The 19,719-nt window shown below is 32.5% G+C and overlaps 1 protein-coding gene across 1 annotated transcript in view; it reads right to left on the bottom strand.

Annotated features, from left to right (window-relative positions):
* The window catches only part of PTPRQ (protein tyrosine phosphatase receptor type Q), a 193,900-nt gene that overhangs the window by 110,864 nt on the left and 63,317 nt on the right, over positions 1-19,719 (bottom strand). Inside the window, exons 19-25 of the mRNA XM_069489984.1 lie at positions 19,258-19,403; positions 14,940-15,108; positions 12,977-13,267; positions 12,449-12,724; positions 11,907-12,058; positions 8,502-8,643; positions 5,610-5,879 (exon numbers count right to left, since the gene is read on the bottom strand). Of these exons, the coding sequence (XP_069346085.1) occupies positions 5,610-5,879; positions 8,502-8,643; positions 11,907-12,058; positions 12,449-12,724; positions 12,977-13,267; positions 14,940-15,108; positions 19,258-19,403 (1,446 nt within the window). The remainder of the gene's footprint in view (positions 1-5,609; positions 5,880-8,501; positions 8,644-11,906; positions 12,059-12,448; positions 12,725-12,976; positions 13,268-14,939; positions 15,109-19,257; positions 19,404-19,719) is intronic.

Here is a 19,719-nt window from a genome sequence, read left to right as displayed (position 1 = left end):
CTAACACGTTTGACTGAAACAATGGAACCAGTTTAAACACCAAACACTAATCTCCTTGTAAATTTAATCATCATGATACATGGGTAGCTGTGTCCAGATATGACCAAGTTTACACTGAAAAAAATACCCAATAATCCCTGAAAGGAATGTTAAGGTCAGACACCAGGCAGTGAGAAAGTGAGCCAAATTGGATTTCACTTTATGTCAAAAATAAGTACGGAGTCAGTGACTCAGAGCTGGCTATACACTGTGACTAATCTTAGCCCACCATAAATTCAAAGTTTGCAAACAGCTATAAAACTGTTTCCATTCTGAACAATGAATTCCCAGTTCTTACTAACCTCTCATCAACAAACAATTCATGTGAACCCAGATAAAATCAAATTAATTACCTAATAAATACCATCATCATAAATATAATCACACACTAGACTCAAAACTTAACGATGAAAAAATTATTTAAATATCTTTGAAGCAGCTATTAATACTCATGTTTTATATGCATGACTCTCCTTAATTGAAAGAATTTTTATATTTGCCTGGGAGAAAATACTTATAATTTTGCCTGATGGAAATGTAAAAATAATATATTGCAAGGGAGTAAAAAGCTCTATGAAAAATAATGAATTTCAAAAGAAAACAATACATTTCTTTTTTCTACAAACATTTGAGTGCCTGCAATGCCCAAGGCTTTCTGCTAAAAACTCTGAGTAAAATAAAGACATTGTGCCTATAGCTCTAATCTAATAATATGTATCTTTCCTTTTTGACTTTTGGTAAGATATTCTACAAGGCTTGCAATATGCTAAGAACACAATGGAATTAAAGCAATTTCAGTTTATAGAAAAAAAAAAAGACAAAGTCCCTACAAGCAAATTACAGTAGAATTGATTTGTTCCCAAATTAAGCACTGTGTTACCCACATATCTTGTTTAAATGAAGATCTCTGAGTCCTACTTCCCAAATTCTGATTCCATAAGTTTGGGGCAGGGCCTCAGGGATGTACATTCTGACGCGGAGTCCAAACTCTGAGAAGCAATGGTCTTTAGAAGTAAGGGAGTAGATAGTGTATCTAATAATACCTAATTCTTTGATTTAGAATCCCTTCAATCTCCACGTATGTAGCCCTTTTAATACTGAGTTAAGATCTAATTCAAATTCCCAATTACAAAGACCTAGACCTTAAATTCAGGTGGCTGCATATCAAGTGCACATTGCCACTTTGATTATGTATCTTGGTTCTACTAACTAACTTCCTGCTTCATTCTTGTGACTAAGCCATCACATTGAGTACCAGTGTACTCAGTAATAACGAGTCCTCTGCCTTGTTCCTGAACCTCTCTCATTTACTTTATTTTTTTTGTTTGTTTGTTTGTTTTTCAGCTCATTAAGGAGGTACAAAAGATCAGGCTATATACATTGCCCATGCCTCCCCATCCCCCCGAGTCTGAGCTTCAATTGTGTCCATTCCCTAGACAGTGCACAGCACAATCATCATGTAGGTGTGCACTCCTCCCTTCCCCCCATCCCATCCCCCCCAGTCAGAACTTCAAGCATGTCCATTCCCCAGGCAGTGCGCATCGCACTCATCAAGTAGGTATACACCCATCCCTTCCACCCAGCCCCGACCTCTGTCCGATACCCAATTGGTGTTAATCCCAAATGTGCACTCAGGGAAACCAGTTTGCTGGTGAGTACATGTGGTGCTTATTTTTCCATTCTTGGGATACTTCACTTAATAGAATGGGTTCCAGCTCTCTCTTAGCGCAGTCGGCAGCGCGTCAGTCTCATTTACTTTAGAATTATCGTCCTGCCTTTTACTTGCCGGTTCTCTAAGACTCAGCTCCTGTCCAACAATGAAGACCGTTCTACCTGGTGCCAGACCACCCTGATGCAGACCACCTGCCTAGATTTGAACATATTTTCTTCTCTCTGACTCCACATAGCAATGATATGCTGCCCACCCACTGGGAAAACACCTGTCACCCCTTGATGGACCTTTCTGACACTGTTTGCCTGTCCTTAAAAGCTCCTGGGTAATCTATTCCACTACTTCCCAAAACTTACAGAGTATCATAAGAACATGCAGAGACGCTTAAATGTGTGGATTCTAAGGCTTCACCCTTTGGGGCTATGATTCAGCAAGTCTGGAGTGAAGTGCAGCAGTCTGTAGTTTTAAAGCTTGACATGTCATTCAGGCTTTAATAAAGAAGTCACATTTATGCTGGGCTTTTAGGAATGAATACAATTTTGTATGACAGAAAGGGAGAAGAAGAATAGCTAAAAGAAGCAAAGCAAGTTGATGATGAAGTATTGGGTAAGTTTAAAGAAGAGAATGTGTCAATTATTAGTCCATAGTAGATGCTTAATAAATGTTTTCTAAGTCGAACAAATGAACTCTATTATGCTAAATAAGTGAAGTTTGGCTGGAGGCATCACCTATATGAGGAGATGCAATGGAGGGATACAAGAATGAAAAGCTAAGGAGAAAGAAAATTCTAATTAGTGATGAATTCTAGTATATATTTTATAGGCAATGAGAGTAAGTAAAACATCTGGAGTATTCTGAGCCAACTCCTGCACATTGTGCCTTTCCTTATCACCACTATGCTTCAGATCCCCATATCTACATGTCTAACCTTTACTTTTCAGATAATAAACTTCAACTGCCAATGCATACATGGACTAAATTCTATGTTAGAACCAATTCACTTAAAGTGAGTAGGTGGCAAGATGAGACTTATGGGTAGGCTAAGATAGCATTGGGGATAAGGCTAGTTAGGACATTATTGCAAGAAGCAAAAAGCACCTGATATACAATGGCGGCAGTCAAGTGGGAATTCAAGAAGGGGCAAATTATAGAGCCATGACGGAATTGAATTGATAAGATCATTGATAAGATCATTGAACTGATAAGATATGTAAGAGAAATGGAGGAAGGAATTACATAAAACTATGAGGCTTGAGGTCCAATTTATTGTTAAGAACAGGCATACAAAAGTGAGGAAAAGAAGGAGATTTCATGTAACGTATGTTCCATTTTAAATATATTTGGAGTTGATATGCCACCCACATCCTCAGTCAAAATTTTTCAACAATTTGAATGTGTAAGAGAGAGAGAGAGACAGAGAGAATATAAAATGCAAGAGAGGGCAGAATAAAGTGATGGAGTAATGTTCTAGAGGAGACATGAGATTGAAATAAAAACAAGCAGCTAGATCCCTAAAAAAGTAAGGCAAGGACGTCCTGAGAGAGGTTATCTGGAGAGCATAAATAAAGATATGGACAAACTTTGAGGTGAAGGAGGGCAAATCAATGTCTTTGATGTTATCAGTAAAATAAATAATAAAATCAAATATGGAGCTCCAATGGGAAAAAATCAAATGATCTGATTAAAAATGGGCAAATGATCTGAATAGACATTTCTCAAAAGAAGACATACAAATGGCCAACAGGTACATGAAAAATTCTCGACATCATCAGTCACCAGATAAATGCAAATCTAAACTCTAGTGAGATATCATCTCTTCCCAACTAAAATGACTGTTATCAAAAGAATAGGCAACAATGAATGCTGGCAAGGATCTGGAGAAAGGGGAACCCTTTTACACTGTTGGTGGGAATGTAAATTAGTGCAACCACTATGGAAAACAGTATGAAGGTTCTGTAAAAAACTAAAAATAGACTACCATATGACCCAGCAATCCCACTGTTGGGTATATATCCAAAGATGGGGAATTCTGTATATTGAAAAGATATCTGTAATGCCATGTTTATTGCAGCACTATTTGTAATCAACCTAAGTATCCATCATCAGATGAATGGGTAAAGAAATTGTGGCACATATACACAATGGAATATTATATAGCCACAAAAAGAATGAAATCCTGCCATTTGCAACAACATTGATGAAACTAAAGAACATTATGTTAAATGAATAAGCCAAGCACAGAAAGATAAATCTCACATGGTCTCACTAACATGTGGGAGCTAAATATTAAAAACAATTGATCTCATGGAGACAGAGAGTAGAATCATGGTTACCAGAGGCTGGGAAGGGTAGTGGGGAAAGGGGGATAAAGTGGGCATGGTTAATGAGTGCAAAAATATAGATAGGTAAAATGAAAAGATTTGATAGTACGACAAAGTGACTATAATCCACAATAAGTTAGGGCATACTTTAAAATAAACTAAAAGAATGGAATAGGAATGTGCATAACACAAAGAAATGATAAATGCCTGAGGTGATGGACACCCCAATTACCTTGATTTGATTAACTCACATTGTATGCCTATATCAAAACATCACATGTACCCTATAAAGATATACAACTATTATGTACCTATAATAATAAAAAATTAAAAATATATAAATAATAAGATCAAATATATATGATAGAGGGGGTAGGCTATATTTAGCAAGAAAGCAAAATTTTCCCATGGTATAGGGGGTATAAATGTATTTTCTATAAACAAAGGATACATAGAAGATTACAGAGTAGCTACACAGTTGCGGAAAACAAATTTATAGCTGAACAAAGTAGAACCATTTCTGTTTTTTCCTAGCAACATTCAGCAGCCAGCATCTTGGAAAAAACAAGAGTGGGGTCTTCTCAGAGTTAGGAATCTTCCTGGAAAATGAATAACAATGACATGGTATAGAATCTAGGGAGCAAGAGATGGTGGTGTTGAAATTCAACCATTCCAGCCTGGAAAGGGGAAACATTGTAGTCTAAAGAAAGGTTGCTTGGAAGGATGAGATGGAAAGGATGCTAAATTAGATACTGAAATTGGAGAGAAGGCATACTTTGTCTTGAAGTTCTAGGTTTACAGCCTCAAGGATAGAAACATGCAGTAACATTAGGTGATGTGGATTTCAAAAAGGGAGAAGAGTTGAAAGATGATTCCAAGATAAAGGATCTGGATGTGCAAGAGTTTAACAATTATACCAATATCCACAGTCCCTATTAAGGCACACACAACCTGGGAAGTCATGGTCTCAGGAAAGATTCACATTTTTATTTATATAAGCAGGTAGAATAAGGCAGAAAGTAGAAGGATGCAGAATATTATGATGCAGCATAGAGCACTATTATGGAGAGTAAGAAACTCTTCTTGTTGACTAGAGCTTAGTGATCTGGATATTTTTATTCAAATAACATAAAAAATAAAGGCTATGATACAGGGAAGAAAACAGATGAAAATGAGTCTGATACTGCAACCATTAGAATTCAGGAAAGCATCTAGGATTTAATAAAAATAATTAAGAAAAAAATACATACTGAAAAGTTTACACTTTCATTCCTTCTTTTAAATTATGATAAAGCAAAATTCAGTAAGTTGGGTTTTATATTTGTAGAAACACAGTAAAGCAGATTTCCCACCCTGTTTTCCCTTCTCCTTTCAATCTCCCAATATTGTGGAAAGAAATCACAGCTGGTACTCAGGTAACACAGGGGATTAAAAAAGCATGTGTTGTATTTTTTAACGTGTGTTTTATATCTTTAGATAAATGGGCTATAAAGATTACTAATTGTTTTGAAAAATGTATGACACAATCCACAATTAGTTCAATGTTTCCTGGTAGTTACCTGTTTCACATTAGTTACCTGTTTCAGGTAGTGTGCTGACATGGCATGTACTTTCATCACCTTCACCAGCTGAGGTTGAAGCTCTTACTTTAAAGACATATGAGGTATTGGCAAGAAGTTTTACGAAAGTATACATATGATCTTGAGGAGAGACTTTTGTAGAATTCCTTTCAACGGTTATCATATAATGTGTAATTATTCCATTTGCCTTTTTGGGTGGATTCCATTTCACTAAAACTGACTGCCAGCTAGTTGCCATACATTGTATATTTTGCACAACATCTGGAACTTAAAAGATAAACATATGCCCAAAGTTAAAATGTATACACATGTAGCAGATAAGTGATTGAATTATGTGGTAAATAAAATCATGTTTAAGAGTAGAGACAGAATAAAAATTTAGTATATCAACTTTTCAATGTGTGCTTAAAAAGTTCTTAACAGACACTGAATCAAATGGCTGTGAGCCCATTTTTTATGCTATCTCTTTCATCCTTACAATATTGAACCAGTCACTAATTATTTTCCTAGGTCCAAGCAGCAAACACATCCTCAAAATCCCTCAGAAGCAACTATGGAACCATTTTAAACAAAACACAGATGTAGGTGCCTCCCTAGTGTGGTATATCCAGGCTTCACAGTATTGGGAAACCCATAACCAATTTAGAGGTCCTGCTTTTATACTGGGATGTCTGCTTTGGAAGAATTTAGAAGACCTCCTCCTTCAGTACCTTTTTAGAAGTCATTGGAAGAAAGGGTCTTAGTTTTTTTTTCTAGAATTTCTCTGAATTTACTTGAAAGTAATAGAATTTTTCAGAGGTCCACTAAATCTTGTAGACCTGGTTGAAGAGCAATATCCTAGCCCACCAATGTGACTGCACATTAGAGAGACTGGTTGCTTCCCACAGAAATGTCCCATTATCCAGTATCCTCTAATGTTAGTATTATTAGGATAACTTTTCTTGACCCAGTAAAAAGATAATGGTAGAAGAAAATTGGCACATAGTCAATTCATGGATTATAAATAATGAACAATGAACTTTCAATAAAGAAAGTAATTTGCTACTATTACACAAAACATAGTGACTCAAAATATACGCAGGTAATCTCTAACTTGCCTGTAATACTCTCCCTCTCTGGATCTCTTGCAAACCTTTCTTCTTCTTAAAATAAAGGCATCAACCAATGAAGAACACTTAAGAAACATGTAAAATTAAAGAAAAGCTAATTTATGGGCTGATCAAGGGCTCTGACAATTAAATATCACTATTCACTTCCTTATTTTCAAAAACATATGATGATATTTTCATAAAATAAGTTAACACAAGACAGCTGATAATTTGTTTAAGTTTAGTTTATAAACCTGTATTTTATGGACATCTATTTCCCTAATTCTGTGAACCTCCAAATAAATAATTAGCCAGTGATATTATAACTCTTAAAGATGAAAATTTTCTTTATTTAAACAATCAGAGCATAAAATTTTATAGTATAACTTTATCTTACTGATAAAAATATTTATTGGTTTACAGAGCACTTTCTACAAGATTAGCCTTGATTTTTATTACCTTCATATATAAATATCTTTAAAATATTTTTTCTTTATAATAGGTTAAAAATTTTTACATACTATCACTCATTTGCAACATGCCTTTTCTACAGCCATGTCCACTCCTCACTAGAAGTCAGAAGATTGATGTTCTAGTCAAGTTCTTCACTAATTTCCTCAAGGTTCTTTTCATTTAATCTGCCTGAGTCATGGCTTCTTCATCTGTAACATGGGACTGGTGACAACAGAAATATTTATGGAGCACTTACTGTGCATCCAGCACTCTACTAAGTGAGTCATATGGGCCTTTTCAAATATGTTTTACAACAGCCTTATGAGATGGCTACTGTTGTGTGCTTTTTTTCAGTTAAGGATATAGAGGCTTAGAGGAGTCGTGGGCCTTTGCCAAGGTTATACAACTATTAGTAGTAAGTCATGGAGCTTAGATACAACTCTAGACACTGACTTCACGGTATGCACTTGTATCCATTATAAATTCTATTTATTTAGCCTGTCTTATAGCCACACTATGAAAAAAAAAAAAGCTACAGATATGCAAAAATGACTAATTTAGCAATGAGCAGTCCCTAATCTCAATTTAGAAATTCACTAAAACAATAGGAAGTGCATCCAGAAGGGCTAAGAAGAAATAACTAGAACAGGATCTTGTGCTCATTCAACAAACATTGACAAAAAGAAAAAATAAATAGGGAAGAAGTGTCTTAAAATGATTGGCCCAGTTAAGAGAAGGAAAAGTACATTTCTAAGCCACTATTAAATATGTCATTAAAAAAACTATTCGGTATGCACACAAAGGCAAGCTACGGTACGTGAACGTTGGTGCCACAGTAGGTAAGCAGCTGGTGAATTAGGCCAATGACATTTCATAGTGGGACAATGGGCAAGGAGAGGGCTTATGAAATGACTCATGCTTTTCAAATGTCACAACTCATCTTCCTAAAGAAAATTACAGATATTGATTCATATATAAATCAACCAGTTAAAAGTGACAGCTAGTTTATTTCCCATTTTTCCCTCAGATATCTCAAATAGTCCTAAGAATTAAGTAATTTTCAAAGATATATAGAAGGCTACTTCATTCTGAAACTAGTCTTTTATTTCAACTTCCTGTGTTCAAAAAGAAAAACCACATGTAAATATATATGTAGAAACATACATACAGTATGTGATTTCAGACAAGACCCGACCTAAACTTAAAGCACTGAAATTCAACTTTCCTTTGAGTGGACTTAATAGTCCATTATTTAATAATAATGATACTTTATCACATAAACTGAGAAAAGGAAGGGAAATGTGTTAAGTGTAAATGAAATATTTTAGACTCAAAAACTGTGTCTAACCTGATTCTTGGGTTGTGAATTTTACTACGTTACTAAATTGATTGCCATTTCCAACTCTGGTAAAGGCAGATACGCTGATAGAGTAGGTGCTGACTGGATTCAGTTCAAAAAGTTTGGCTTCAGTTTGAAATCCTGAAATATTCTGAAAAGCAAAAAAAAAAAAATCTTAGTCACAATGCATTATAAATAATTTGTTTGACATTGGAAGAAATATTTTAATACATACAAGTTATTCCTTCTCATATTTAACCTATTATTTAACCTATTAAAACTATCCATGCTTACTATTATTTAGTAAGCATGGATAGTTTTAATTAAAATATAACAAATATTAATATTTGTTTTGTACCACAGGGTGTGCTCAGCATATGATACCAGGATGAACAAGGTACTGTCTTTGCCCTAAAAAATCTCATAATTGCTATTGTTTTTAAAAATTAGAGTATTTTGTTTTCATTTTGTTTCCTTGATTTTTACTTGGATTTATAACTCATAATTTTCTTTAACTTTGCTAAAATTAAAATACCTAATTTAAATCCAATTTAAGAAGGTCAGAGATACGTGATTTTTCTTGAATTCATCTAAATTTTGATTTTTTAAAACCCAATACATTCCTGTGTAAATTAATTTACTCTTCAGCTATTGTGTATAGGCACTGGGAATACAGAGTTAATAAAAAAAAAAAAATCTCTGCTTCCATGAAGCTTAAATTGGGAGTTTTCCCAGACAACTCCTAACTTTCTAATTTGACACACTTTCTTAGGAAAATGAGAAAAGAACAAAAGAGTATCACAGTTGCCCAAGGAAGAATATGCTTTCTCATAGAAAAATTTACCATTAAGTATAAAATTTTCATTCATATATAATTATCCTAACCAAAGGAGCAGTTAAGATCAGTTAATTATCCTTACGGAAAGAGAGGAATACCTATCTCCTATGTGGTATAAGCTTAAAAATATTATATCTGACAAAATATAAATCACATTGGTTATTTATTAAACATTTCAGTAGCAGAAATTTAGCAAGAATATTAACTCTTGGGGTACTTACAATTATAATCCTATTTTTAAATAATCTCTTGGAAGTCACTGACATACTTTAGGGACTTACAAAATCTCCCTATTTTTTTTTTTTCATTCTTTCCTACTTACTATTTACAAGGTTTACTGCTAGATGACCTGGAGATTATAAAGACACATGGATATAGTATCTTCCATCAAGGAATTTTTATATTAACTAGAGGAATCTATAAATAATCACTAAATGAGGAGAACTTAAACACAAAACAAGTAAATTTTGATTTTGGTTATGAAGGGATAGTCCCCAGAGAAATGACTGAATGCAAGAGATCCTGATAAGCACAAGAGTAGCTCATTGGATAGTGAACAGATTTGCACTATAGTATGGTGTAAAAGAGGGACACGAGTCATGAATTCTTATTTGTACTAAATAAATAATTTCTTTCAGCACATTTGAGTTACCTATGGATCTCACTGTCTTGTGGGCCACAGTGGATTGATGGGAACGGCAGTAACATCAGGAGTGGTTCTGGAATTATTCTGCCTCACAAACCCACATATAATTTGAAAGACAAAAAAGAATACAAAAACAGAGAAAATAATAGAAACTGATACTGTCGGGACACAGTGTTAGATGAAAGAGAAAGGGAAATAGAACAACACACTAGGAGAGAAAACTAAACAGAGGGAGAAAGGCAGATACTGTAAATTATATGTTAAGACAGGAAAAAAGGTGGCATAAGAGTATATTTAAAGGAATTTGAAAGAAAATGAGATTATGAAAATTGATGAAAGAGAAAACAGATGTAAAAAGGAATAACAAAAAATAGATTTTTAAAAAATAAAGCTATACCCCCCAAAATGATATACTTAATATTTTATGGTATAGATTGCCTTTTTGCTACTACTGAGATACTAATGGTACATTTCTCTTGCAAAAACTGTTTACAAATCTTAGAATATAGCTTACTCTTATATTCACATAATGGTATACTGTTTATTTCATGCTTAGTGCTATTACGGTGCTGAAAAGGTTTTTTTTTTTTTCTTTTTTAAACTATGTACAATAACAGCAAAAATAGCTAACACACTTCTCATACACACAGTAAGTCTCAAAGGCAAGATTTGAACCAGGTAATTTGATGTCAGAGCCCTTGTTTTACCAGTATGATAAGGGTGTTAGAGATTGCTGTTTTGAGGAGTTACAACTATATATAGACATCCACACTTGAATATACACACATACACAATTATCCTAAGAATGTGACTACTTTAATGAAAGGATTCTTTTTTCCTTTTGATGTCTATTTCCCAATGACTCATACAGACAAAGCTAATAAAAAATGGAAAAATGTTAAGATTGAACCAGGGATAGATATTAGAGGGTTAGAAGCTTTGTGTCATTGATATAATTTCACACTTCTGGGAAAGAGATTCTACATTTATGGAGTAATATAATTCAAATTCTAGTCAGCCTATCAGATTTTAAAGTAATATCTTGGTTTCCAGAAAGACAGTCATTGTTCCTAATGACATAACGTTAACCACTGCTTTTGATTTCTCCTATTCAATTTGTAAGCCACATTTGCTATAAAAATTATATACTGTAGTCATAAATTATAATACATAGAACATTGGGTAAAAATGTTTACTGCAGATTTTCTGCACTCTTCTTGCTGTAACTAAATAAGAATATTCCAGGACTTCATTTACTTTTGGAAAAAAAAATAAGAAAATTTTCATAAATGCTAGTTAATTATAACATATTTTGGCAATTAAAGGCTGGAAATCATAGATGTACATTTGAGACTCTTTGTTACATCAGTTCTTTGGGTATTTTTCACTGATTCTGGATTCTAAAAACAAAGGAAGGAAAGGGTGTTTAGTGTTGCAAGCAAATTAGTATTGAAAGTAAAAGAATAAGGATCTATCTTAAAAGACCAATTAGTGTAGGATCACACACTATCAGGAACAATTACCAGAAGTCCAGTATAAATACTTTTCTGAAAAGGTTAAAAAGATTTGCTTAGTATTTCCATTAGCAATAGACAGAAAAATATATTACATTTTACAACAGGTTTTAAATAAGCCAGAAAAAAATTACTGTATATTTTTCAGCATTAACAAAATGATGCCATTTTTTCTTCAATTGTAGTTATCTAGAAGTTACAAATTTAAGTAAATTATTCTATGAAGTATTCAGCTTACCTATCTGGCCAATGTTTGCTTGTGTTCTCTATAAACATCCTTAAATTGTAGGAAACAAAACAATTTTTAAAAGATTGTCTTTGTTTAATTTAAAGCAGTCCATTTTCTCCCTACATGTCAAAAGATTTTAATCTGATTTCTGAGTTTTTGAAATAAACATACTGTCATATCAACCTACCTTATAAAATATAGTATCAGTTTCATGTTCATGAATTTTAAAACTATATACTTTAACAATACCGCCTGGAAGAGGACTTGGGCTCCATTTCAGCCATACAAAGTCTGAAGTGTAGTTGATTAAAGTCAAATTTTGAGGAGGTGCTAAAGGCACTGCAGGAAAACACATTATAAATCTTACATTCATAAAACTTTCAGCATAAAAATAGCACCGTGATTCTAGTTTCTTGAAGTCACTCATTAAGAAAGATGTATAAAATCATATTTTAATTTTAGAAACAAATATAAGTAATTATGTTTTTGTATTTGGAACAGAGTAATTCCAAAGAATCTTTAAACAGGATACGTAATTCTGAAGCTCGAAATATCAATTCTGAACTTCTTTTAAACAAAAAGAAAAGGTTCAGCAAAGTAGATGAATAATCATAATGCTGTTACAAATAGACAATCAAACATCCTTTCATTTTCCATGCTGTTCCTTAAAAAGAGAAAGCAAGTGCTGCAACAGTGAAATTATTTGAAGAAATGTGGATTTCCACTTACCTGACTCATCTGTGTAAAAGAAAAGAATACTGGAAGGACCGAGTCCTTTTATAGTTCTTGCAGCAGCAAAAAAACTATATAATGTAAATGGTGAAAGCTCTTCCAATATTATATGGTAATCAGAGGTAATGAAAGAATAATTTTCATTTGGTCCTTGTAAAGTTAAATCATAACTTATTATCACACCATTTGGCTTTATTGGGGGATCCCATGATAAGAGAACTGAGGTAGAGGAAAGGTTTTTAAAAGTGTTGATTATTGGTGAAGTTTCTGGGACTATAAAAGAAAAAAAGAATATTAAATGAAACAAAAGCGAATTAGCATTAAAAAGAAGAGGCTTCAATCATAGTGGGAATTAATTTTATCAGTAGATTCTAATTTTAAGCGAGTTTATTGTGTTTATTGAAAGGATAATTACTTTAGAACAAACAATCTATGTAATTATAAACGTAATGTTTCCAGTGAGAAAGTAATATAAAAGAAAAGAACAACAATCTGCTTAATAGGCAATAAAAGGGTCTAGCCTACCATCTTCTTCAGTTTTGATGTGTAGTTGGGCAGTATAGGTATCAGAGAATCCCTTTTCTGTTGATGGAGTGACTTTTAATATATAATCAGTGTATTTTTCCAGATTATCAAAATATATGCTTCTCTCATATGTAACTAGAGGTGGTCTCACGTAGCGAGGAGTCTGCTGTAAGCTCAGTGAAACATAGTAGAAGACCACACCGTTTGGTTGAGCCGGTGGGACCCAGCTTACATTTATTGCAGTTGATGAAATAGACTCGTAAGTCAGGTTTCCAACAAGCCCTTCAGGTACTATGATAGGTAATGGGCAAAATAAAAAATGATCAGTTACCCTAATAAAAATTTAAATTCACAAGTTGAGTATAATTATTGAAATGACATCTATTACATCATCAGCTCTTAATATCATTTAAATGCAGATGTGGTAAACACCTATTATAAAATATCTTCTAAATAATGATTTTAAAAATATTTCAAAATAAACCTTGTCATCTTTAATATATGTGAGAATTATTTTATATAATATTCGCTAGGCTTTTGTTTCCCACTACATAGAGATTGTGTGTGTGTGTGTGTGTGTGTGTATATGTATGTACGAATGTGTGTATGTATAGTATACTCAGATATATTAAAACATTTTGATAATTTACATTATATATGTACTCATTTTAGTTTTTGTTTCTTTCTTCTAAAGATTATCCTCATTATACATATGAGGAAACTGAGGCTCAGAACCATTAAGTGACTTCCCCAAGGTCATGTTGGTAGTCAGAAGAAGACAATACTAACAGCGTTTCCAATATCTATCTCAAAATCTCTCTAGTCACCAGACTACCAACCCAAATTTTTATAAGTAGAGAAATCACTTATAAAAGTTCTAATTCTAAGATATTTGTTGTATTGTAACACTAGACTCTATTAATGTAAATTTGATATCCACCTGGAGCAGTGCACAGTAAGCGTTTACTATGCATGGTGCTATAATTAAATATATCTGATAATAACAATGTTTTAGGTTGGCAAAAATCTTGGGAGAGATCTGCATTTAAGGAATGCCCAAAATGATACTGCCCATAGATTGCACTAAAACATTTATTGTTAAAGACTCTCCAAATACATATTTCCACATATTTATCATATCTTATTCTTTTGATCAACTTGTCAATGATTCAAAAGATTGTTCCAACAATAAGGAAAACGTTCGTTCTCATGCATAGAGTGTCTGTCAGTTTATGACCTTCAGATAATAAACATGAAATTTTACTCTCAGCAGAAGTTTAGGTCACTACCATTTCTCAATAAGAGACTAATCTTTTTCAAAATAAACAAACAAATGGACAATAGAAACAACTCCAAGAGAAATGGGCAATGATCCACTTATTGTATTCTGAAAGCTGAAACCTAAAAATCATCAAGAGCTTCAGTCATTAGTTTTCTGAATACTCAGCACAAACAGGATTCTTCAGAAGCTGTGTACAAGGAAATTCTGGAGCTAAAAAAAGATAATTTGAATATATTAGTCACAAACACAGCAGGAATAAAAGTGCTGCATAGAGTCCTATGTGGATTCAAAGTCTGAAAAGGAAACAAGTTGCTAGAAATTTTTTAAAAGTTCTTAAAGCAAATAGATAAGTATATTAATTATTAAAAAATTCATCCGTATATACAGAAGTATTTTTCATGCCCATAACTAGCTGGCTGGCTGTGATATCTTTGAAAGTAATAAAAACAACAGAATTTTTATGGATAGTAGCAGTTTTCGTGAACAGAAGAGGCTGCTATTATTGCAAGTTTTATAACTATATTAAATGCATTTTCAAACTCCTGTAATGGATAGTTAAGTGTGTCTAAATAAAATGTATATTTTACTACAAATACATACAAATAGAAAAAATTTCTTAAATAATTATAAAATTTTAAATTAATCCTACTAAAGATTAGTAAATGCTTTTTGTTTACATACTGTCTTGATCTGTGTATACTTGAACTATGTCACTGCTTTTATTCCCATTTCCAACTGAAGTACTTGCTGTTAACCAAAATGTATAGTAGCTGAATATTGCCAGTTTATCTATTATTGCAGATATGGTCCTATTGTCAAAGTCATTGGTTACTTCATGGAGTGTAAAATTCTGCAAAATAAACATATTGTTTTAACTGTTCAGAATGTATTTTTTTAGTATGCATGAACATTTTTAATAAAAATATTATCCATGAATTGATTGTCTCATTTTAATATGTTCACTTTTTAGGAGAATCAACATAGAACATAATTATTTTATTGCAATAATTAAACTGGAAATATGTTTGTACTAAAAGAGGAATAGATGGCAGTGGTTTTTATTACAAAGCCAATACACAAAACAGCAAAGAGTAAAACTCCAAGTAAAGAATAAAAACTCCAAGCTAACAATTAAGGTCAAGTGGCCAACTGAAATGCTACAACTGTGCTAACCAGTGTTAATTTTCCTAATGAAGTATGCAAGCAGTTTTCAAAGCATTGGCTAATTTTAAACAAGTTTGGGAGTATTAGAAAAGTTTTCTTTCTTCCCATTAATGATGAAGGAATTATGAAAGTGTTTACCTCTTTCAATGAACTTAAATAGTTGCTATTATTTACCCTTTTGTGGGTCCTCTTTTTTCTACAATTATGGGGAGCAAGGGGAAGGCTGTTATATGCACACTCTGATGGTGAGAGTAAGAGAAAGTTTTAAATCCTCTTGCCTGTTTCCTAATTATATTTATCCCAAGACATTTTCTGAATTATGAGGGAATTTATACAATCATAATTCCTTTTCTTTCTCATCAAATTTTAAAAACAAAACGCAAGTCAAACAAAATGAATTCTAAAATAAAAGAAAAATATTTTTAAAAAGTATAGGCAATTAGTATGTATAATTTTATAAAAATGTCAATCTATATAGAATAATCTGAATTATTCCAAACCAAATAAATGAAGCCTTTTGAGTTCTATAGCCCTGCATTCAAATTCTGACAGTGTAATCCTGGATAAATCATCTAATCTCAAAGCTTCTCTTCCCTCAACTGTAAAATGGAAATAATGATCTCCACTTCACAAGCAACTTTTGAGGATTAGATAACATGAAGAACATAAAGCAATTAATACCATGTCCAGCACACAATAAAAAACAATAAATGGTAATTTGTTTCATTTAAATGAATAAGACAGGATAAGCAATTTGTTTAAATTTATATTTAGCATGCTTCTGAACTTTATCAACAAATTAAATTCAGGAAATTTTTGTGGTTCTTTTGCTAGTATTTGGGGAAAACAAAGAGTGAGTACAATAAAAGATTTACTTCAATTTTGTGGTGACTTACTGAGAACAGACAAGTTAAAGCAATATAACAATCTCACACAAAATATGATCCATCAACTTTAATACCTTCCAATAGATCTACTTTACACGTGGAACAACTGGCTTATATAAAGCACCACTTAGAAGTATTATTGTAGCTTTTTGACGTAAATTTTAATTTTTGTTATAGAATTTATTGTGATTACCTATGACCTTGATGACTAATAAGTAACACATTATTTGAATCACACCAGAAATTCCTGCTGAGTATTTGAATTAGCATGTATGGACATGTAACAAATTTACAAAATTAGATCAATTATCCAGATGATTATTTTATTCCTCTATTTGTCTTTGCACAAAATATCTTTTGGCCCAAATTAGCCAATTAAGGCTTACTCTTTAGTTTATATAAATACAGTCAGAAGGTATTTAGTAAAAGGTTTTCAAATTTGACTAATGAACCAGTATTCATTTAGTACTGTTTTTATATAAGACATTATGCCAGGCACACTGAGGAGATATGACATAAGTGGGTAGAAATAAAAATGTAGAAAAGTTAATATGCTGTACAAAATGCAATATGCAACAACTGAAGGAAGAACAATGTGGATTTTCAAGTAGTAGCAAAAAAATTAAATGCCCCAAGATAAGAAGAAAGAAAGATCACTTTACTACATACTCAAGTGCTCCAAAATTATAACTATATACTGAAAACAATGTTGGTCTACTGCAATAATTTCTTGCAATTAAAATATTTATTGAGCATTAAATCTATGTATGATACAGTTCCATGGGACTTCAGGGGAGAGAAAGACATATGGCACACAACCCTATTCTTCAAGGTGTTTGCAATGGCATAAGGAAGCTAAGACAAGCAGCAGGTATCTGGAAAAGAGACAGAATATGATATACCAAGAATGAGCTATTCTACAAAGTTCTGCAGGAAGAGGAAGGAAGAGAAGGAATAATAAAAATACTACACACCTATTCTGCTATATAATTTTCATTTTGAGGATTTTTTTCTATTCTACCAATCTAAAATAGAAAATTAGGTAGTGAAGATACTGATGCTATTTTTAACATTAACTATAGGAATAAATTAAAGCATGGATGAACTTCCAGCAATATGAGACTATACTTTTGCAATGTTTTAACATCATTAGCCTGTGCCCTCTTGCAGCTGTCACACTTAAAAGCATTCTTAAGATTATTTAATAAAAGATAACATGTTCTAAGACAGATGAATTGCAAACGGGATCATATTACACACCAAAGTTTGAATAAGTAGGTTTAGAAGATCATGTTGAAATCATACTTAGATGCTTATACTTTATTATTTAAATGTGGACAACGAGAACCAAAATATAATCATGTAAAAGCCATACCTAAATTGTACAGAGACAAAACTATTGCTAAGATTTTGAACTACTGAAATAATTTTGCAATGTTTCTGTTAAATGTATGAAAGAAGAAAAATCTCCAATTTGAACATCTTCTATTAATATAATAACATATATGTTAAGTTTATAAACAACATTTTGGTAAAAAATAAATTGCCTCACTAGTTCCCATTTCTTTTCCCCCGAACAAAACAGGACAAAAAGAAACGGCAAAAACTGCTTGATGTACAGAGTAAAAGAAAACTAGATCCTTCTTTTACCTTCTGCTCTTAAGGCATTTGTTAAAAAATCTTTATTGATAATTACATTTATATTTCTATATCTACACGTCTTTTTTAAAGTTGTTCTCTTTTTGGCATGAAGTTTTAAATTGTTGCACTTATACAACATTTAGAGGGCAGAATGTAAACACTAAATTGACCTCTGGACTTTGTTTTACTCTCTGCTGGGTTAGTCCTGAGACAGCTTGCAAAGTTCTGCTCTTACCCTATTCATTAGCCTACACTGCACTAGAGCTGTGCTAAAGACTTAGTCACAGAAGTTGTCACTCACAAGAACTAACTCCAGTGACTAAACTTGGGTTCAGTCACAAATTGGATTAGGTAACTCAAAATTTCTAAGACTTATCGCTATTTACCTTTTACTTAAAAGAATACAAAGAAGTAAGAATTGCCTAAGTCACAATCTACATGCAGTCATTAATTTCTACCAGTAAGGTATGTATTCTGTAAATTGCAGTATTTCTTATAAATTACTGGTTTTCAAACTATGTCCCAACTCTCCCCATCTTTGATTCAATCACAATCACTCCAATTTTCTCCTTTTCATATGTTAGAGTTCTGTAAAACATTTAATTTGGAGAAATATAATTCTGCTGAAAAACTGTAGATATTTCTCTAAATTAAATGCATTTTAGCTATTTTCATAGCCATCATCACTCACATCCCAGAAAATGCCCATCTGCAAACTGTGCACGCCTTGAACCTTATATATCACAAATTGAACAACCACCTTCATAGTGGTCTTCATTATATTTGATACTTACAATAATAGCTATTTTCATTATTATAACAATAACAACCTTTCCTGCTAACAAAAACATTTTTAAAATTGAAGAAAAACACATAAACTCATCCAAACACTAAAACTATTTATAATGTATTCAAACAAAATGAGCCTTTTTTAAGCTAATAAATAACCATGAGGAATGATCAACACTTTAGAGAACACTTCTTGGAGGAAGTAGAATTGAGGACCATCTTTATATACAGAATTTAAAGTAGATGGCAGCTTCATTGTTATTAATACAAATGAAGCTGAAATAGAAATGCATGTGTGTAGGGAGGGTGGGTGGAGAGAGACAGAGAGAGAAAGAGAAAGATTAAAATATATCTGACATTTCTATATCACATATTTCTATGTCAATGTTAGTTTTATAAAATGCATCTGTGCATAATTATCCATGTAAGGTAAATGATTTCTTCTACCATGGCAACTCTGTATTAACAACAAAACTAAAGGATGTAAATAAAGAACTAAAAGAAAACTCAGGTCTTACCTGCATAAAAGTACCTGAAGTATTTCTGTAATAAACAGAATAATATTGTATAATCCCATTAGGTTTTGAAGGAGGTGTCCAAAAAAGAATTATTGATGAAGAACTGAGGTTTACATAATGAACATCTTTGGGAGGATCACTTGGTGCTATAAAACGAACAAAACAATTGAACAAAAAAACTGTACTTGTGGTTTCAAGGATGTCTGAAATGTCCTGAATTTTACCTACATTTATAAGTGAAAGTGATGATAATTGTTTTAAACTAGAAATTACATCAATTTAGACGTCAAAAATAAAATCCATGACACTCATTGGGTCTTTAACACTTTGCCATAGTAATATTTAAGCAGAGGACAGATGGATTTCTTACTCACAACATACTATTCCAGCTCTAAATCACACCCATTGCCCTGGATTTGAAAACATTATAAAAAATTTCTAATATAGAATATATAACATGAA

This window comes from Eulemur rufifrons, chromosome 16 (genome assembly GCF_041146395.1).
Source record: "Eulemur rufifrons isolate Redbay chromosome 16, OSU_ERuf_1, whole genome shotgun sequence".
NCBI classification, from domain to species: Eukaryota; Metazoa; Chordata; class Mammalia; order Primates; family Lemuridae; genus Eulemur; species Eulemur rufifrons.
The sequence above is the reverse complement of the archived record's forward strand: the minus strand, read 5'-3'. Positions and strand labels throughout refer to the sequence as shown.